We start from the raw sequence: 21,443 nt of genomic DNA on the forward strand, positions 1-21,443 counted from the left end.
GAAAAATTAGGAATTCTGAATTGTTTGCAGTAATTAAACGAATAGAACCTGGCCTAATTGAGGTATTCTGGCCTAATTGAATTGATCCTGATCACACAATAACAGAGGAGGTTAAAGCACCTGGTGCATTGTAAATAATACAACTATATGGATTCTGTCCATTTAATAAGGGATTAGCCATGTGGTAACAATTTATATTATTTCTTTTGTTATACTTAAATACAGTATGATGATTTTCTGTTATAATATGGTTATAATAATAGGAATTTAATTTGGAAGTTTTTACCTCTCGTTACATCTTTGCATCTTTTCTGTAACAAAATATTTGAATATGATTGAATATGATTCATTTTATATGTTTTGTAGTAAAGCAACATGACATCATATGAAAATAAATCGTATCTTGGTTATGAATTTATGTAACCTCGCTCAATAGATTAGGTGTTTTAAATGCAAAAATCATGGCATTTATTTAGAACTGTAAAAAGAAACTGTAATGCCCAGCGCTGGTCCCAATACTCTAGGGCACTGGAAAGATAGGTCGCCCTTACCTTATCCACGATGTCCTTTTCTAAGTTAACACACAAGAACATGCAGAAGTGGGCACCAAAGCGACATATGATGCCAGAAACTTTAGGGCTGGCCAGAAGTGCCCTAACATCACCCTTGGGAAAAATACAGAAAATACTTTCTGTTTGCCTCACTCATGTCTGACAAGCAATGCTTGTTTTTTTAATGTCACTTAATGTTTCTGGGAAGAGAGAAAAACATTTTCAAAAGAAAGACATGTCTATATTGTAATTATGCCATTGCAAGTATATGGGGATTGTCTGTAAGATACTTGTGACCGGTAGGCTTATCACAGAGAAACATATAAAGGAGTCTGGTTACACCGCCATAAAGTTTTTGTGTGATTAGAAGAAACTAAGGATTTTTATAGAGGGGGGCCACCCTTGTCCCCAAAATTGTTCTGTATATTTGTAGTTGACCATAGGCTATGGAGACGAGGCAATGCTGGAAAAGACAATTGGTTCTGGATAGTTGATGATAGGTAGACAATTCAACTGTCATCCACCTTGATTACACCCTGCTACGATGCATTTACATTACATGCCACCTTGTAGTATGTCAGGAGCAAAAGATGTGCACCCCCCCCCCGGATATCTGTCAATGTAGAAAAGCAACTCCAAAGGCAGGTTGGTGCTCCTGGCAGAAACATTTGTGCATGGCCTGGAGCTCCAGGACCTCAGCCATATAGGGGGGATGTTATGGTTGTGGGTACCGGGCCAGGTGGTGGTCTCTGTGCAGGAACAGTTGAATACTACCAGGCCTGCACAGGACAACTAGACTTTTGAGACTATGATTGCCAATGGCCATCTGCCGCAGTCTTAGCTTTGCACTTCAGAGCCATCTGCTCACAGGCTCCAATGCTCAGGATTGACAGACATCTCCACTATATGACAGAAAAGTGACTGGTGGAAGCAAACTATGAAATTATAAAGTTTCCAGAGCATATACAGTGTGGGTTCATTCATGTTCCTCTTTATGAAAGATTGTTGCATCATCTATTGGAATATAAGTGCAAACGATCTTTACTAATCATTTTATGGGCATTGTGCCTATTTCTGGTTCATTGTATTCTTATTTGTGTACTAATGGTTTTAAAACCCAAAATGCAACGACCTGTCACAGATTGTGATGTGTCTTCGCACTGAATAAAGCTTTACGCTGCGTTTAAGGTCTTTTGTCGCCATCACGGCAACAGGAAAGCGCTGTCCGTTCATTGGACTCCATGGGCGGCGCCATCTTTGAAGCGGGCAGGGCAAATGTTTGCATTAAGACTTGCTTTAGAAAGGTGAATGCGGTACGTTTTTCACTATGTCGGTCAATACGACGAAAGTCTTCATTCTTCTCGAACCTGTATGTCAAAGATCAGCAGCACGTGTGAAGGTTAGATTTTGCGGCACGTTTAAAGCGTTTATATAGCCTTTACTATGGCTGACTAATCGTTTTAAAACTCAAAAATGCAACGACCTGTCACAGATTATGACGTGCCTCGGAACCCTTAGTTACTTTATCTTACTGAACACTTTATGTTTAGCGGATGTAATTAAAGGTAACGCTGAGCTGAATATTAAATTAACCATTTAAGCATATCGTTATATTTTAATGTCTAAGTATTGATATTTCACCCTTGAATTGGGGGAGGGGCTACGTGGGAGGGGCGGGACTTAGTCTTTAGAAGCCGGCAGGAGTTTTTCTGAGCTGGTTTTCCTTAGTGTTAAAATGCCGAAGCGAAGTAAACAAAGTAAAGGACACATTTATTTATTTTTAATGTAAAAAAAAAAATAACACTTTTTTTGTATTAACTGCATTAAAATGAGTGGCACCAAAAACTACATATTACCGTGTTTTTATTTATTATTATTATTATCTTTTATTTATATAGCGCCAACAGTTTACGCAGCGCTTAATACAATACATAAATTCAAGGGATATGACAAGACGAGAATTGATAGACTAAGACAAACCGATACATTAGGTGGAGAGAGCCCTGCTCACAAGCTTACAATCTTGAGGCAATGGGGTGACAAACATAAGGCACAGAGAAAGGGTGAGAGGTAGTGTGGTGGTTGTATCAGTGATAAGGAAGTTCTAGCAGCTAAGATGGTGCAGCTTCTCTGAAGAAGTGGGTTTTTAGATGGAGGGAGGGTGAATGCTGAAGTTTCCTTGGGCATAGATTCCAGAGATATGGGGCAGCTCGAGTGAAATCTTGTAGACGGGTAAAGGAAGAGGTGAAAAGTGAGGAGGAGAGCCTTAGCCCATGGGAAGAACGTAGGGATCAAGTAGGGGAGTATTTGCTAATGAGGTCAGAAATGTACGGAGGAAAAGTGTTATGGAGGGCCTTATATGTCAGTACCAGGATTTTAAATTTAATTCTAAAGGTAATTGGGAGCCAGTGGATGGTTTCACAGAGTGGGGAAGCAGAAGAGGAGTGGCATGCAAGGAAGATAAACCTAGCAGCGGCATTTAGGATAGACTGCAGAGGAGAGAGTCAAGACAGTGGAATGCCAACCAGAAAAGTGTTGCAGTAGTCAAGACGGGAAATGATAAGTGAATGAACAAGAGTTTTTGTGGATTCTTGGGTGAGGAATAGGCGGATACGAGAGATGTTTTTTAGGTGCAGGCGGCAGGATCTTGCCAGGGACCGAATGTGAGGGATGAAGGAGAGGTTTGAGTCAAGGATGACCCCAAGGCATTGGGCCTGGTTAGTAGGAGAGATAGTCGTGTTGTTAATGGTGATAGAGAATTCAGGTAGTGGAGATGGAGGGAGGGAAGATAATGAGTTCAGTTTTAGAAAGATTAAGTTTCAGGTAGCGTTGTGACATCCATGAAGAAATAGCAGACAAGCAATTGGTAACACGGGACATGAGAGATGGAGAGAGATCAGGAGAAGACAGGTAGATTTGGGTATCATCTGCATATAGATGATACTGGAGGCCAAATGAGTTGATTAGTTTTAACACCCAAAAATAGACAGCTCTGTTGGGGTATTGCTAGAGCACAGCATGGCCACCAGCCCACCTTACCAAACAACCACCTTGTATGTGGAAGCTACGATATTTCAGACCTTTATTAATTCAGCAGTTCAAAAGGTCTCCCTAACCAGCCCTTGATTCCCATTGACTGCAAATCAGGACGGTGGGAGAGTCACCGGGGACAACACTAAGATCAGACCTGTTTCGTGACAACTGGGCCTGTGGGGCAGGGAAGTATCTGGCCTAGGTGGCGGGTAAAGGGTTGTAGTGGTCCACCTGCTGCAAAACGAGGGCACTGATGAGGGTGATGAGATCCAAAATCTCCCCTGTAACCAGCCCATTTTCACTATGGAGGCTATGTTCCAGGTGACATAACAGCTGGTGTACACCAGCAGGACAGTGTTGCAGCTGCCAGATAGAGCACACTCCAGCATCGAACAGCTGGAACACGCTGCAGGCATAGTATTCTAATTGTTGGGAAAACTGGAACTCAATCCAGGAATATGTTCCAGCTGCTGCAAAAGCTGAAACGCTCCATACATGGTGTTCTGGCCGCAGGAACGTTGTCCACTGGAACACCTAGAATACATTTCAGGAGTAGTGTTCTGGCTGCAGGAACAGCTGGAATATGCTACAGACAGTGATCGAGCTGTCATAACAGCTGCAATACACTGGAATTGGAACACAAACCAGGAATATGTTTTAACTGCTGCAAAAGCTGAAACGCTCCATACATGGTGTTCTGGCAGCAGGAACATTGTCCACCGGAACACCTAGAATACATTTCAGGAGTAGTGTTCTTGCTGCTGGAACAGCTGGAATATGGTGTTCTGGCAGCAGATTACATTGTCCACTGGAACAGCTAAACAGGGATACTGTTCTATCAGCTGGGTCTTTTTCCAGTGATGCTGCTTCCGGGATGGTTGGAACATGCTACTGACTGAAATCTTTTGGAGATGTGCTTCACCTTCAGCCACAATACTGATAAAACTTGTAGTCCTCAAAACTAGGTGCTGCAGAGATGGCATACTTGCAGGCATATGTGTTTGTGTCTTTAGGCTTATTATGGAATTTTACACCATCCTGATGTGCCTGTCTTGTGCTATATTCACTCTCACAGTCTCTAAATGTTTCCCTACCTCTGCTGACCACTTCTGCATCTCCGCGGACATAATCTGGCGCAAACTTCCACCGACGTCCCCTATCCTGATCTTCCATGGATGGGAGAACGTTATTAAATGCACCAGGATTTTGGCGAAAGTTCATCTTAGAGGAAAATTGTGGTGCTTTCTGTGATGTCCTCTCACCTCATTGGAGGGTCGGACATAACCTGGAGTGAAATTGTGGTGTCCTAAAATGAACTTTCTCCCACCCGATTTGCAGATTGGGCAAGAGGAAGTCACTAGAAGCACCACCCTAAGTTCTGTCTAATCTTTCAATTGGGTGAGCGGATGTCACCCAAAGTGCCACCATTTTGCCCTAAGGTGAACTTCTGCCAAAATCATAACGCATTTGGTGGCGTCCTTCCATCGAGGTTTGCGCCAGGTTATGTCCGGGGAGATGCGGACGAAAATAGAAAAGAGGAGATGAATACAAAAAGATGCGAAAGTAACCAAAATTGTAACTAATCTGCTTGTCTGCATACATACATATACATACTGTATATATGAGTGCTGTCAGCATTCAGCCCCAGGAGCAAGTAACAAGACTGTAACCTGTCTAGATGTGGAAATGCAAGTAAAAGTGACTGTAACGGGTTCACCAAGAGAGCTGTAGTAACTCCCAGAGATCACCCAGATGTATCCTCCTGTTGTCCCCGGAATCACTTCCAGCACCAGCCAGCATGCGCACATTGGAACCCTGCTATGTGTACCCAATAAGTAGACACACAACTACCTTGAATTGAGTACAGCAGGAATTAACAAAGTTTATTGTTGTAAAACATAGACTCATATATCCACAAAACTTCATTAACATAAATTAACATTCATAAACAGGTACATGTAGACAACCCAACCTTTAATCCCCTGTAGCTGCTGAATCCCCCCCTGGCAGCCATCCTGTTAATGGGATTAGTTTACACAATGTTCTTGCCTGTTTGGCAGCCAGGCTGGAGCCATCTTTGAGTACCTTGCAGCCCTGTATGACAGGTCATTCTGTCACAGAGACAGAGAAATGTTTAGCCACAATCCTTAAATAAAAACAGCCATGGGGCAACTGTCCCTTTGCCAACAATTTCCTGACGTCCTTAATTTATATTAATACCAAATGCTCATATGGGTTTTAGGCATGCTTGCATACTGATCCTTACATTATTGCACTGACTGTACATTTGCCTATGGAATGTACTTTGAGAACAATGGATGTGTTAGAGCAAAAGATGGATGGATTCATATGAAATACTGGTTTTAATGACATGTTTACCTCACACAAAACTGTTCTCATTCACACCTAACAAGTTTAGTTAAAAGAGACACCAAAGATGTTCCTCTTATGTTTTCCATTTATTTTTTCATACTGTTTTTTTTCAATCCTCCCTATCACATTACAATTCAATACATTTATTTCATTACAGAGAATCTATTCTTCAGCAAAACTCAGTCACTTCCAGCCGAACCAAGCAAGGGGTTTTTCTTACTTGCCCAATTATGACTTTTCTCATGAGACAGAGCAGCGATGCCGAGAAACCCTAAGTAGGACAACAGTACCCAAAGTAGCATCCGCGGGTGTTTTGGTTACCTTATGCAGCTTAAAAGGGGTTCCATCGTTCCTTTATACTTTACGGTCCTCCCAGCTACGGGGGAGACATAAGGGAGATGTCAGGTAAGTTAAAGGAAACCTATTTTGTGGATTTGAGGGCTTAATGTGAAGGCAAAGAGGATGTATAAATTAATTGGAGGAAGGTCAAGAGACAAATTAAAATGGATTGGGAATGGTCTCGGGATATAATTTTTGTTTTGTTTTACAGAAGTCAGTAAGCAGACTTCTACAATATATCAGAAGGTACATGAGCAATATACAAACCATGCGTACAAAGCCCATCCAACATTAGTCTTTTATGGCCAATCAAGGCCCATCCGGATCTCCAAAAGCGTTGGTAGGAGGGCAAAATGCAAGGCCCCTTTCAGTCATGATGAACATAGGAAGTGTATTGTAAAACCTCTCTTTCATGTTTCCAGGATCACTTTTTTTTATTATGGCTCATATCCTTCTGAAGCTCAGCCTAATATTAATAGCAATTTGTATGAAATTTCATTATATTGAGATTTTATTTTAATTAAGTTTCCCAGGAGGCAAACGGGATGCTTCAGACAGGGACATTGTACACACAGCACTGAGAGAAGCACAAGAAGAACTGGGGGTGACACTGAGTCCAGATTTAGCATGGGGACCCATGAAGCCCATCACTGATTGGGTAAGCATTTGTTCTATTTGACCGCATTGTCTCTGTCTTCTATGCTGTCTGAAAATCAATTTTTAAACATTTGTTTTTATAGACTGGTATGGTAATTGTCCCGGTACTGGCCAATATAGGGCCCCTGGAGGATCTGGCACCAAATCCTAACCCAAAGGAGGTAAGTAGAACAACTGGGTTGCCCAGAGTTCTATCTTGGTTACTTAACTATGTTCTTTTCTGGCCTTACTTCTTCTTCTTCGTCCAGTGTAGAGGTTCTAGATGTTGGTCTTGTCTTATTTCAGATCCTATACAGCAAACAATAAATGGTCTAGCTTTAGACTATTATTTCCAAAACTTTTTCATATGGACCATACTGAATTGTTCTAATTTATATAATGGTTTTTGGTATGTCATTGTGTGATGTATATTAGTTAATAATATGTGTGTGTCTACTCATTGATAATGCCCCATTGGTTGTTCAGATGGTGCTCACATGGAGGATACGTATAAAGTATAATGTTTGATGTATCAGTGCTCCAGATATATTCCACTTGTATCTTTCAAGTGGTGTTGGGCCTTCATGTCCCAGCTTCATTCCATTGTAGCCCCTGGGACTTGAATGGGGAAAATTGAAACTGCCAGTGAGCTCTTTTCAAGATTCTTTACAAGATTCACGCGGATCATTGAAGCAAACAGTATCTTCTTAGTACTCCTTTCAGTGAAACAGCCAAACACGATGGTCTGCCAAATTTGCAATGCATGCAGTGGTGTTAGAAATTGAGTAGTGAGGGGACCGGGGTGGGGGTGGGGTGACACTAGGTGGATGCCAACGGTGCACTGCCCCATGGAGCTAGAGTGGTACTAACAGCTGCACTTTTATTTCAGTGCGGTGTCCTTCCATTCAAGGACACCACAGGAGGCATCCCTGTTTAAACCTCACCGGGGTCTGTGTGTAGGTTTTTCTTTTCTTCTTCCTGTTGGCACTCGGCCCTGATAGTTTCACATTGAGGCACAAAAGATTTCTAGTGGCAGGGCAGGTTAAATTCACGTTGCAGTAAAAAAAAAAAAGTAAGGAGAACTCTGCAGCCCACGGGAGGCTGGAACTGTTAGATCTAACAAATGGATTCCTGCATATATGATTATTAAAATTGATCTTATCTTCAGGTAAGTCACATCAACAAACACAGTCTGCTTAAACTAATAATACACCATTAGTTTTCATGTCTTTATGGAACAACCGATATAAACATTATAAGGCGAATGACTTCTCCAAAAGTTAACTGGAGTGAGCAATGAGCTAACGTCTACTCCAATCGATGAGGCGAGATGTTAGTCAGAACTGCCTTATAAAATATATAAAAATCTTCCTTAGGAACAGGCGTCGTCCAAAGATGACTACAGGAGCACAGGATGCTCAATGAGGTCAAGAAGGAGACTTCCGTACATAAAACAATAAAGAAAAACAGCGTTCGTGGGAATGAAGGGAGGAGTCCACCACTGTCCAAACAAACCATTGCTGCATGGCTGACATTCATAAAAGAGCACGACTATTCCACAGCGCTGCTGAAAAAGGCAAACTTGAATTTGGAAGGAACACACAATCCTATGTATGGACAAAAAAACCCCCACCAACATCAAAATACCAGCTGTAAAGTATGGTGGAGGCGACATAATGGTTTGAAGATGCTTTGCTGCTTGAGGGCCTGGACAGCTTGCTATGATCTACAGAAGTTTATCGAGGCATTTCACAGACGAATGTGAGGCTGTCCGCCAGTTGAAGTTGGATCATACCACAGGACAATAATCTGATACACCGTAGTCAAGAAAGGTTTCAGCAGAAGAAAATACCCGACTGAGATGCTGCAAGAATATTGCTGAAGGTTTTGTAAAGAGCAATAGTCCAAAATCCCTCCTGCTATGCAGGTGTGCAACTGCTAGAGACATTTGGTGGAGGTTATTGCTAATAAAAAATATGAAATGCACCGGGAATGCTTACATGGTGTGTTCAATACAAACAAGAAAATCTAGGTAAATGGATTATTATTCGAAGTAGACTGTGTCTATTGTTGTGACATGACCGTCGGATCTAATGATGAACACATCCAAAGGGTTCATGTACTTTTTTGCTGCAACTGTACATTTATACTTTTTTTTTTTTTTTTACAATTAATTTTGTGCACCAGCCTTCAAAACTGGCATTAAAAATGAGGTGAATCTCATTGGCAACAGTAACTGTAAAACAGCTGTCATATAGGTAAGGAGAGCCATGCTCAAACTGGCTTACTATAACAATGATAGGAGCTTCATATACAGTATATATAGAAATGTTAATTCTCTTCTCACTTCCTTGAGATTCTGTAGATTTACATGTACCATTTGTTCATTTAACAGAGCTAATGACTATTACCCTCCTCCCCAGGTGGAGTCTCTTCTCACGCTGCCCATTTCTCTTGCTTGTACGGACGCAGCCCGTGGGTACACAAGCTTCCGTCAGCACGGCCGTTACTCGTACACATTACCGGTTTTCCGCCTCCTGGGATACAAGGTTTGGGGACTCACGGCAATGATGACAGACTCTGCACTCTTACTGCTGCTTCCAGGCATATATCGCAGTGTTCTGCATGGATCTCGGACTCGTTAATAAACATGCATGTTACTGCTTAATCGTTACCTACAACCTTTACCAATTCTGAACTATGAATAATCTTAAACATTAGCATCCTTTAAACTGCAAACACTTATAATGAACTTCTTATTCACAGAAATGATTAAAGCAAATTTCTGGTTTATTAACACACAAGATGCTACACGGTAGTCATGCGTTATGTATTCTTATAAATAACGTCAATTGTAAGAGCATTATCGTGTATATTCTCAGCTGCTGGCCTGCTCCCTCTTAGCCGCATTGAATTGTCTCATCCGTTCCTCCAACTCTGGGCGGAAGTGACGAATCAAACCCTGAAAAGTAACACAAAACAAATTATTCTATGTATGCAGCAGGATTTTTTTGGGAGGGCACAGTTAACAATACTACTACATATCAGTGATAATACTACTACATACCAGACATGTGCCAAACATCACATTTTCAGTTTGTTTTTGGCCCCTTTATTTTCGGGTAACCAGTTCCCTGGTGCCCACATTCACTCACACTCTCTAAATGTTTCTCTGCCGACTACTTCTGCATCTTCTATCCGTTATCGTCTCCCTTCTCTTTAATCTGCTATCTTTGTCCACATCTCTGTGAACATAACCTGGCAAGAACTTCCACCAAAATAATGGCGCTTCCGGTGATGTCATGTCCCCCAATTGGAGCATCGGGGGGGAGTGACACCCAGGTGCATAAGGGGCAAAATGCTGTAATAACTGATTGTTTTTTTATCTAAACTGTTTGTATAGTGTAAGTCACTGTCACCCCCTGAGGCCGAGTACACATGGGGGTATGTTTGGGAGGGGGGTACTGATGCATTCCTGGGGAGACACCCACCTGCCCAGTCCCCTCTTATGTCTAAGTCACCCTATGCTTATTGGGGGGCACAAGGTAAACGGGAAACTGGTCTGCCCTAACGAGACTCCCATGAACTAGCCAACCATGTGGGCTATATATGCACAGAAATGCTCAATGCGCCTGATGGGGACCCTAGCCAGAACTGTACAGCTGCGACAAACCGCGGTGATACCCGCCCCCGGACAACTGCAACCGTGTCGCTAAGGCCATCCGTTTGTCCCAACATGTCGATCTCTTGGGATTATACTGTGTTCGTGGTGGGCACGGAGAGGGAGCTCATTTGTCTACCGTGCGGACTATTCCTGGGGACGTTTCCGACACGGTTCCTCAGGGTCCCAACATAGGATCAACTCGCTTTTTGGAATATAACATCCTCGGACCATGAGCTCTCCCTTAGTACCCCGGGATTGACACTGCTCTCTCAGGATCACCTCGAAATAGTGACTCTTTGTCAGGTGGGTAGTGCTAGCCATAGAACTGCATGAAGGCGCCGGGCTGTCTGAAAGTGATGGGATTATCCTCCTAATCCAATTACGATTCTGTGTTTAAACAGCTCCGCTTGTTCCAAATAAACTCAGTCCTGTTTTCACCTCAACATTAGTGCTGTCTGATGCTTGGGATGGGCTGCTATAATAACGCACTGTCCTTTCCAGGATAGTACATGCACTGAATATGCTAAACTACGGCTAGCCAAAGCGCCATCACCCTTCTCTCTACAACGCTTGTTTTGTTTGGCGCTTAAGGGGTTTGGCTGGTGTCCCTGCAGGAGGAAGTGTGTTCTGGCGGGAGTACCCTGTCGGGGTGCAGAGCATCCCGTCACAGTGTCATCATTTAACCCTATATTTTCTGTGTCTACCTCCATTATGCTGTGTGTCGTTACGTAGTAAAATGAGCATGTCATTTTGCGTGCCCTGCAGATTTCTAAGTGGGATATTTCTGTAATCTGGGGATGCACCTGAAAACATTTTTGTGTGTTTTTCAGGAGTTACATATAGTCTGTGCAAACAATCCTACCAAACATTTACGCTACGGCTTCCTTTGCCAGGGATTGGTGACCAACTGGTTGCATGATAAATCTCTAAAGTGCTCCCAGTGAAATACCCTGGTCAAAAGGCTTCAATAAAATTTCAAATTTGGAAAAGGCAACACGCATGTTCCATCTTGTGCCCCATATACCTTCCAAAAAAACATTACAAAAAATGTCCGTCCCTCCCCAATTATTTTATTTTAATGGATTATTCATACTAAATGCTGGACTATACATCGGATAATGGTATCAAAGAAAGCTATATCTATCCTTGAAAAAATATATAATTTGTGTAGGTGCATGAAAAATTAAAAAGGATAATCTTGGTTAAGGAAACTGTAAAAATGCTGAAGTCTCAGTAAAGAGGTTAATGTAGCTTCTATGCACAACTATTGCTGAAGCATGAGGATGTTACCTGCACAGGCCATGCTGCTCCATCGCCCAAAGCACAGATAGTGTGTCCTTCAATCTGTTTGCTTATCTCCCACAGCATATCAATCTCATCCACACGGGCATCCCCACGACACATACGCCAAATTATTTTGTTCATCCAGTCAACACCTAAATAGCAAAGAGAAAAAATGGTGATGTATTAAAAAGGTAATTTGAACAGAAACATTGGAAGAGATCAGCAAAGAGGAAAAAAAGGTTTACCTTCCCTGCATGGTGTACACTGCCCACAGCTCTCATGCTTGTAGAATTCTATAAGACGAGCAATGGCACGGACAATGTCGGTCTTCAAAACAATGCAAAAGAAAATAATGAGCAGCGTATGAGTTAACCATATCAGACATCAGTTGGTGCATGTTCCTAAACCGGCTAAATGATTTACTGTAAGAACTTCCCAAGAGAAGAATAAGAGAAGTAGGTAAATGGTGTACTTGAGCTTGGTTCCAGGGATAGACCACCATAATGGTTTTCAGGTTTCTCAGCACTCCAAACATTTTTGTTACAGCATGTGTTTTTATTTGTTATCCAGAAGATGTTAAAACAAATTGCACACGTTTTTCCCGGTAATCTCTGTTTTATTAGCTCATTTATCCGGAATCTACCTTCTGAAGTCAGGTACCGCTGTCACGTGTGTATATGCACTACCAATGCATTTACCCCTTACGGATGGATTCACAAATTAACCCAGAGAATTCAGCACTTTGGCCCACAGGAGGGGTTTAGACATAAAGTATACGTTTAATACTACGAAGGGGAACTCCCACCACATTTACACTTTAATAAAACATTAATACATATTACAAAAAAAACACAACAAAAAAAAAAACACTAGCCCTCAAGATAAGCAATTAAGTCACATGCAACATAACACAACCCAATAATTTAAATATGAATGGCTTCTCAGATGGCATCCAATTACGAAAAAAGGGGGCTTCACATTAGGGGGTCTGGTTGGGGCAGACTAGTACCTCCCTTTGAAGTCCAAAGTCTGGTTGAAAAAAAGGGACACAAGTGTGGCAAAAACACACTTTACTGTAGGGTCACACAGAAAAATACAAGAATGAGGGACAAAATAAATAAGCAATGAGAAACAAAAGCAGTGGTTCCCCTTTAATTAAAACGTGTTCAACCACAAAATGTCTTTTGGTCCACTGAGAACCAAAATGAGAGTAGGCACAGAGACACACGATATTGAATTTCACTCTTAATGGGAAGCAAGCAGCGATGAATTTCATTCCCTTAAAAATACAACAGAACTTACCGATTTATTCATTACAATAATGGCTGCTGTCCCAAGACCAGTCTGAGCTTGAACAAGAGCATCAAAGTCCATAAGAACAGTCTCACATACAGATTTTGGGATGAGGGGTGTGGATGAGCCTCCTGGGATTATCGCAAGCAGGTTATCCCATCCCCCTATGACTCCACCTGCATGAAGGAGACAGGCACACATGGTTACCAGATGACCAAGTGCAATAATGTACAAGGCCACCACGTATTCTACCACAGATGCTCAGCCAACTTCCTAACAAACATTTGTGCTAAAACCAAGGGAGTTGTGGTTTAACGACTGGTGGGCTACACAAACATTTCACGGGCTTAGTGCAGACTGAATTACTCCCTTGGGTGCACCTGATCGGGGTTCCAATACTAAGCTGCAATTCAAAGCTCATGAAGATGGATGATTCTCTCCCTCCATAAACCCGATATCTGCATACGTTCTTATATCAGCAAAATGTCTTATTGCACATTTATTCTTTCCACAAAATAAGCTTGCTGTGGTGATTTGTCATGTGAACCAGTTGAAGAGGACATCTTTTATTGAACCAACATAAAAAAGCAGTATCACACCATCTTTTGGGACCTCATAGGCCTCTGCTTTGGATGGAAACAAGCCATATTTCATGCGGTATAACTATGAAAATTTAAATTTTAAACATTTTATATTTATAAATATTGATTTATACTGTAAAACTATTTCATACAGGGGAGGTAAGGAAGAAATTCAAATCGACACTACCGCAAAAATGTCATACTTATATCCAAACACATTTAGCCACCCTAGTCTTCTACCATTATTACTACCTGCATGCCTCTCAATCAGCTCTTTCAGAGGGATAGACATCTCCTCCTCGACAGTACAGGGATTGTTTACGTGACCAGATATGTTGAATAGTTTAGTTCCAGAATTCCTTTCACGACCAAAGCTAGCAAACCAGCTTCCACCACGCCGGCAAATGGTAGGAGCCACAGCAACAGTTTCCACATTAGCAACTGTTGTTGGACAGCCAAACACACCTAAAGAAAATAAAATATATATATTATATGAAGATACAAATACAAGTATATATTTATTATACTTATTGACAGTCTAAGTACAAAGTACCTATTAATTAACTTGAGCAAAAGCAAACTATTCTGTATGGGAAATGGGACAGAGTCCACAAAATGAGACTCCATCCACAAAATTGGTAAGAAAGCGGAAGATTTTCGTACCAACATCAGCTGGAAAAGGAGGTTTCAGACGGGGTTTTCCCTGCTTTCCTTCGATACTCTCGATCAGAGCAGTCTCTTCCCCACAGATGTACGCACCAGCTCCTCTTACCACAAAGACATCAAAGTCGTATCCCGAGCCACAAGCATTAGTTCCAATCAGCCCAGAGGCATACGCTTCTTGCACAGCTACCTGACCAAACGGAAGAGACATTTGCAAATTGAGGTTTACAGGCAACTTTAGTATAATAAGAACAAGCACCTTACATTCCATTTCATATGCTACGTTGGTTGTTCCTATCTATCTCATTTGTACTCACCTGTAAATTAGAAGCCTCGTTGTAGAATTCACCCCTAATGTAGATATATGCTGCTCGTGCTCCCATAGCACGCCCAGCTACCAGACAACCTTCCACCAGTTTATGAGGGTCATGCCTCATGATCTCTCTGTCCTTACAGGTGCCAGGTTCCCCTTCATCTGCATTTACCACAAGATACTTGGGCCTGAATAGAAGAAGATACTTGATAGTTCTACATCTTTGTTTTAACCGTTTATTAGACAGAAAAAAAAACAGCATACACATATATAAATTGCCAATCATGTTATGTACAGTATATAAGCATAGATTGTGGGCATAACTTTTCTTGCAATTAGCTCAGGTTGTTTGCTAGGAAGTAGGAGATACCTCTGATATTGACACATTTCAAAAATAAACCATTATATGATGATGGAAAAGTTAGTGTTGTGTCTAATTTTTGTTTTTCTTCAATCGAATACAGAGCAAAAGGAACAATTCAACAACCCGCATTAACTAAACTAGAATTTGGCCTGTGACATATCAACTATAGATTTTTCTATCTCCCTCCACTGCTAAAATTGCAGTTTCAGACGAGACGGTCTGTAACGGACAACCCAAGACTATCCCAAACAGATTCTCTTCACTCCGGAAGTATTTTATCTTTTCATTCTACTGTAACCAGTGATACAAATTTGCCTCGGGAGAACCGCATTTGGGACAATTTCCTGGTTCTCTAATACTAATCCGGAACTCCCTCAAAAGGTGAAAGACACGCGTAGGGTCCTAATTTCGTTAGAAACAGCTAAACACAATACTTTACAAATATACGATATTGTATTCATAATATCAGAGGTTGGAAACAATGATAATACCTTTTCACCCCAGGATGGTAGCTACCACCACCAGTAACTGTGTGAAAATATGAGGGGCTGATCATGGGCTGAGTGGCAAGGCCTAAAGTGGCAGGTGTAAAGGCATAGAGACAGGGGAACTCTCAGAAATGTAGAATCGGCTGGTCAGATTGGAACATGGAGATAAGCATCCTTGAGTTCTGCAGAGCATACGAAGCCCTCTTTTTTTTGGTATTTTAGATCTATAAAAAGATGAGAACCTCCTAAAGCCAGTTTGTCATTAAGGGAGTATGGTTTATCCCTGGTGGACTTGAGACTGCACCTGTCCCCCTTGAGGACAAATCCACAGAAAGTAACTTGATCCTTTGAGTTCGCGGTAGCCTCAACTAGTTTCCAGTAGCTTTCTCAAGAAGAGATTCCTGCTCCACCTTGAAGACGTCACAACAATCGAAAGGCATACTGTAAAGCTTTAGCTGACCTGACTTCTGGGCACTCCAAAAGACACTTATTTTATATATGCACACACACAACGCCAAGAATTTACCCGCTTGTTATAGTGTATACATTTAAAGGGTACACATGTATTTAACACTAGAATGGATTAAAATGAACTGTTACATTAGTTAAAATTAACTGCAGATCTTATAATTGTGTAGCAAGTCAGGTGCCTGCACTCCATGCCTTAAACCTAGCTAAGGCTAAAGTAGCAGTTGGCTAAAGTAAGCAGTTGGTGAGTCAAAGGCCCTCTTTGAAGCTCTACTTTTTATCAAAATAACTTTATCCTTCTCATTCAACTTCAGCTCAGGGTATTTCCTTTTCCCAGAAGCTTGATGAACAGGAAATGTTAACATTCATACCCTGCCAGCAAGCATGGATCGTACATCAGAAACTAACTTGCCACGTCTCTGACAGGAAAAAAACATGAATCCTCTGTATATTCTCCATCCTTTTTCAATTATATGGGCTCTTGAGAAAACCCTTCATGGTCAGAAGGGGATGAAGGTTCCTTCAAAGTGTATGTGTACCCTGTGGATTTCAGGTTGGTCAAAGGCTCTGGGCATAGAGGTCATGCATACTCATAACATTGAAAACAATTGTAGATTAAGTTCTTGCCAGCACTACAAATACAGCAGCAGTGGAGAAGCCTACTCCAGCATAGGCCAAAGACAAGGATAACTCTCCTGTTAAAAATAAGTATACAATGGAAGACGCAAGCTAAACCAACTGATCCAGTGCCACAGTACTTTAGATAAGTGGCTATGCAAGAAGAAGAAGAAAAAACAAACAAAAAAAACCCCAAAACAAAAGCAACAAGATAGAGGTCCAAACACTCAGGACCGATAAAAACATTGTCTTCTCGGTACCGAGGAGGGATTTATAGAACAGGACAGAGTAATACACATACACTAAACAAGGAACCCATATCAAGTCCATAAGGAACAAATTTACCTGCCATCAGAAGGCTTATTCATAAAACTCCACTTGAGGCCCGTTGGGAATCCAGCTCCACCCCTTCCACGTAGACCTGAACCCTTTATTTCTCCAAGAATCCAGTCCACTCCCTTCAAGAGAATCTCCTTGGTTTTGTACCAGTCTCCACGGCTCTGGGCACCCTTCAGTCTACAAAGGAAGTTTGGATTGTTAAAGTGGAATAACATGTCCACAAAATGTAAGACATAGGATGTGAAAGAACGGAATGTAAACTATAGTAATCACCTCCAGTCATGACGCCCATACAAATTTGTGAAGATTCGATCGTCATCATGCAAAGGTCCAAATTTTGTTTTCTTGGGGGCCTGAGTAAACAAGAACAGATTCTAGTTAGTGTCAGGGAAAAACAATGTTGCCACATTCTCTTTAAAATCCTGAACTTTCTGTTAAAGGATTGCAAGACTGAGCTGTTAGTGGGCAAGCAGGTGCTGGCTCAGCCCAGTACACCAAGAGCAAAGGACTGTGAGCTTCATCTGAGCCACCTGAATCATCCTCTTGTAGTCAAGTCCAGCTTGGCATCTGCACAGCCTGATGAACCACACAATTACCTGGCTCGTCATCCTCTAATGCCTTAGATTATGGAGTTTTTCTATATATATGTATATATTTTACCTGCTCTGGACCAGTGGAGTTAAACCTGAAAATTGCTAGAGCTGATGTAGGTGGAGGGACTGGGGAACGTAAGATTTGTCTGAGCGAGAGCATCATCTTGACAATTGATAGCCTATAAAAAAAGCAGTACAAACATAAGTGAATATTTATTGTTTTAAAGGGAATGCTGGTACTTGACAGTATAATAACTGACAAGAAATTATTGGCAAAAAAAGACAATCAAGACAGAATCACAAACAACCATTATTTTTGTTTTCACATACTCTTGCAGTCTCATATAGAAAACCGGAACTAAATTTCAATCACGAAGGCATGTTTTTGTACATCGCATCATTACCCTGTTACTTTTCATTTGAACTTTTCCCAAGCCAGCCTTTATGTTGGTAAATGTCACATCTATGTATGTAAATGCAACATAAACTTCAATAAGGATTCAATTTGAATTAAGTGCTTTTTTAAAGCTGCTGTCCCACTTAGAAAAGGATTTACATGATTAAAAGGACATTTAATGTCCCGTGCAACATTACCAACACAAAAACATACATTAAAAGGACATGTATATGGGTGGAGGGAGAATAAAAGCCATTTAAGTTTAGGAGAAACTCCAGAGCTGTACACAACCCATCTGCTGTCCAGTTTTCCCAACAGTTTTGGCTCAATGAAGCAGCCAATCACTGGCAGGAAGGAGCTGCCACTTGCGGCAAATCAATAGGTGGGGGTCCGCGTTACATCCCCCAGAAATGTCACTGGCATAAAATGCAAACCAAACACATCCAAAAGTCAAGGTGCTGGGGAAGCAGGAAAACAGTCCAAGTAGCTGTGGAGCAGGGCTTTGGAAATAGTCCCTCCAAGTATTTGCATGGGGTAAAAACAATACTTTAATGCATTTAATAGCAAAATATTGCTTTTAAAATAATTAAAAAAAAAGATTATTTTTGGGAAGGGTAAACTTTTAGGCTGTCGTGCGCCGTTCCCTCAGTGGCATTGTTTTTGTGCCACATCTGGCTCCCTAAAGCAGCAAATCAGTGCCAGGAAAGTAATCAATGCATGAACATTGACACAATTCCCCCAAAAGAACCAGAAATTAATATTTAGAGCTGAGAAAAGAATTATCGACTTTTGACTAAAATATTGAATGGTATATAATAATGACATATAATATAAAGCATTCTTTACATGTATTGATTTCAGCAGGGGGGGGTCAGAATCCTGAAAATACCGGTAATCAACATTAATTTCAAAGTGGATTTAGGCTAAGAACATTGGACCAATACCTTATTAACCCTTTTGGTAAATAAACTGCTACGGGACACTAATGTAAAAAGATAGAATCCAGATATCAAAAAACATTTTCCAATGGTAATGTACACGATTGTTATGTAACTGTTCACGTTACACAACGTATGCACAGAGCAGGGACTAACAGGGTTAACTGCACACACTAAACATATCCGTACCCGAAAACCAGGGTACACTACCGGTCTAAACTGTCAATTATGTAAACTATATCATAGGCACTATTAATTTGGGCTACAGAAGGAGCTGTTCGCTTTTTGTTACGTAACGCATGTAACAGCATAAAATAAAACAATATACCCCCAAACCTCGTGTCTGACACCCTGCTATCCCCCTGACACCAGCAGCGAACCTCTATTTCATTAATTACTATATTATAAAACATATAATAATGTCACCTTCAGCAGTAAACCCTGCAGTACAAACCTCCTCCCCTTCCGGTTCCAATGACGTGCTTGAGTGCTTGTGTCAGAGTTCTAAATACTAGACGCACGATTCCCATTTACTTCCGTGTCTCGTCACGTGACTATTTTGGTGACTCTAAGCGCGTTGCTATGCCCAGCATGTTTTTCTTAAAAGTATTTTATGTGACGCGAATTGCGTTACGAGGTGCTTATTACGAAGCTGAAATTGTGAATTTCAGTTTTATATGAAATTATGTAAAGTGGCGGACAGGGTGCTTTGAGCCCAGAGGATATTCCCGCTAGTCGGTATGTGCCAGACATCATAGTTACCGTGCCCACGGTGCCGGTCTCTTACATCCTAACTGTCCATCTTTAGGACCCAAATCTCTCTTTGCTACACTTGAGCCGCTCTTTTCTTGGGGTTAATATGATTAATGTTCATATATATATTCCCATATTCATGTATGTAAGACATTATTTTATAAGAAACGTTTTTTTTAGAAAAATATTAAAAACACATTTATTCACAGTTTTACAGGTATATATATATATATATATATATATATATATATATATATATATATATATTATCCACAGCCTGTATAAATATGAAATAATACTAAAATCTATTTGTTAGCTTGCCTTGATTTGAAATCCACCTCGCATTTCTATAACATTTTCATTTACTTTAACTGTTCAATTTTTCTTATATCTTTCTTTTATTCTTTTGCTTATTTTTGTCTGTCTCTCTGGCTCATGATCATGTACTGGCTTGGGACAGATGTGGCATAATTTCGGAGCACTGCGCAGCCAATGCTCAAGTGTGTGATTTCCCCCCATAGTTTAGGGTATTCAATAAAATAGGTTTGATTATCATGAATAATGTATAATGCCATTGACTACAGTAGACATATCCTTGTGAAATACATATCGGTATTACCTTATGCCACTTCCATCATAAATGGAAACTAAGGACTAGGACTAAGTAGCAATAGAGTGGTAGAAATGGTGCTTATTTTTAATATATACTTACCTTCAGTCAGCTCCGGCTCTGACTTAGCGAATGCAATGGGTAGGGTCTATTTAGTACTTTATTACAGATGTATAATTCATAATATTCTGATCTCCTCCGCTGTAGCTTGGTGTCAATGTATGTTAACGTGATGTAACATATTGTGGGGGATACACAACTTCAAGATGTCCATGTCGAAGCAAACCCTGTTGTGGCATGGTAATGTACACAGTAGGTGCTACTTTACATATGAAAACAAATGGTTGTACTGCACTGGAAACCCTACAGACTACCCAAGTGCGTAAAATGTTAGTTTCTCACCCAACTGGAATAGTAATTAGAGGAATATCCTGCTGACACAACATTTTTATTGTGAACTCACTGACCCCAGGGCAATAAGAGATGAGATGTGGCCACACACAGGATGCTGAGGTGTGTTATATGTCTGGGGACACATTGAAATTAGCTTGAATATGTCAATTGACCATGTTTGCAGACCAAAATCAGACACTATTTTTAATTATGTGCTTACTAGATTCCAGTTTCATTGATAAGTGTATAAATATTAAATATTAATTTTGGACAGTTATGTACTTTCTTTTTTATTCTCACATTCACTTATTACATTAGGAAACCAGCAACATTACAAAATAAAATATGGTACATAAATACTATACTCGTATTTCTAAAGTACAGTTTATTAAGAATGTAGTTGAAATTGTTGATGAATGAATGTTTGAGGAAAACACAGTAATGAATGCAATGATGAGCCCTTTCCTTGCACTAATTTTTTTAAATGCCAGCCACTGGCTGGGCTGTAATGGCACTTTTCTATTTTAACGTTTTCTCTCATTTTTTGTTGTGGATGTGTGCCTATGTATTTTGCACACAATGGGGTCAGGTCCCTGAATACTGAGCTTTTTGGTGGGCGAGCTCACAGTTTCTCACAGTTCCTTCTCCAAGACTCCTAGGAGGACAACCAAATAGATCTGGAGTTCTTGGTGCTGCTTTGGATTTGTTAAAATAATACTCTAAAAGCATAAAAGACAAAAAGGTATGACCAC

The 21,443-nt window shown here is 40.8% G+C and overlaps 3 protein-coding genes across 5 annotated transcripts in view; 2 read left to right on the plus strand and 1 right to left on the minus strand.

Annotated features, from left to right (window-relative positions):
* Positions 1-21,443, plus strand: part of LOC128468785 (uncharacterized) — a 131,536-nt gene that overhangs the window by 77,720 nt on the left and 32,373 nt on the right. The gene's annotated exons all lie outside the window — the stretch shown is intronic.
* NUDT8 (nudix hydrolase 8) lies at positions 1,845-9,888 on the plus strand. Of its 2 annotated transcripts, none has more exons than XM_053450591.1 (5): positions 1,845-1,950; positions 6,115-6,362; positions 6,822-6,954; positions 7,037-7,114; positions 9,356-9,888. In XM_053450591.1, exons 1-5 carry the CDS (start codon positions 1,879-1,881, stop codon positions 9,575-9,577), a joined length of 753 nt encoding a protein of 250 aa, XP_053306566.1. In that variant the 5' UTR covers positions 1,845-1,878; the 3' UTR covers positions 9,578-9,888. The 2 variants fall into 2 exon arrangements, with proteins under 2 accessions (XP_053306566.1, XP_053306567.1); XM_053450592.1 differs by lacking the exon at positions 9,356-9,888 and adding an exon at positions 8,309-8,507.
* The window catches only part of NDUFV1 (NADH:ubiquinone oxidoreductase core subunit V1), a 587,185-nt gene continuing 575,446 nt past the window's right edge, over positions 9,705-21,443 (minus strand). The window contains exons 1-11 of one of the 2 annotated variants that reach the window (XM_053450578.1): positions 19,390-19,411; positions 17,668-17,779; positions 17,281-17,360; positions 17,014-17,184; positions 14,735-14,918; positions 14,418-14,607; positions 14,007-14,219; positions 13,183-13,349; positions 12,126-12,207; positions 11,887-12,032; positions 9,705-9,894 (exon numbers count right to left, since the gene is read on the minus strand). In XM_053450578.1, the coding sequence (XP_053306553.1) occupies positions 9,811-9,894; positions 11,887-12,032; positions 12,126-12,207; positions 13,183-13,349; positions 14,007-14,219; positions 14,418-14,607; positions 14,735-14,918; positions 17,014-17,184; positions 17,281-17,360; positions 17,668-17,763 (1,413 nt within the window). In that variant the 5' untranslated portion in view covers positions 17,764-17,779; positions 19,390-19,411 and the 3' untranslated portion in view covers positions 9,705-9,810. Of the gene's footprint in view, positions 9,895-11,886; positions 12,033-12,125; positions 12,208-13,182; positions 13,350-14,006; positions 14,220-14,417; positions 14,608-14,734; positions 14,919-17,013; positions 17,185-17,280; positions 17,361-17,667; positions 17,780-19,389; positions 19,412-21,443 lie in introns of those variants that run through there. The other variant, XM_053450577.1, reaches the window with a different exon arrangement.

The sequence above is a fragment of the Spea bombifrons genome, chromosome 11 (assembly GCF_027358695.1).
Source record: "Spea bombifrons isolate aSpeBom1 chromosome 11, aSpeBom1.2.pri, whole genome shotgun sequence".
Lineage (NCBI taxonomy): Eukaryota > Metazoa > Chordata > Amphibia > Anura > Pelobatidae > Spea > Spea bombifrons.

Coding starts and splice junctions, on each gene's coding strand:
- NUDT8 (XM_053450591.1), top strand. CDS start 1,879: ATGTCGGTCAATACGACGAAAGTCTTCATTCTTCTCGAACCTGTATGT. Junction 1,951..6,114: donor GATCAGCAGCACGTGTGAAG/GTTAGATTTTGC, acceptor ATTTCATTACAG/AGAATCTATTCTTCAGCAAA. Junction 6,955..7,036: donor TGAAGCCCATCACTGATTGG/GTAAGCATTTGT, acceptor TTGTTTTTATAG/ACTGGTATGGTAATTGTCCC.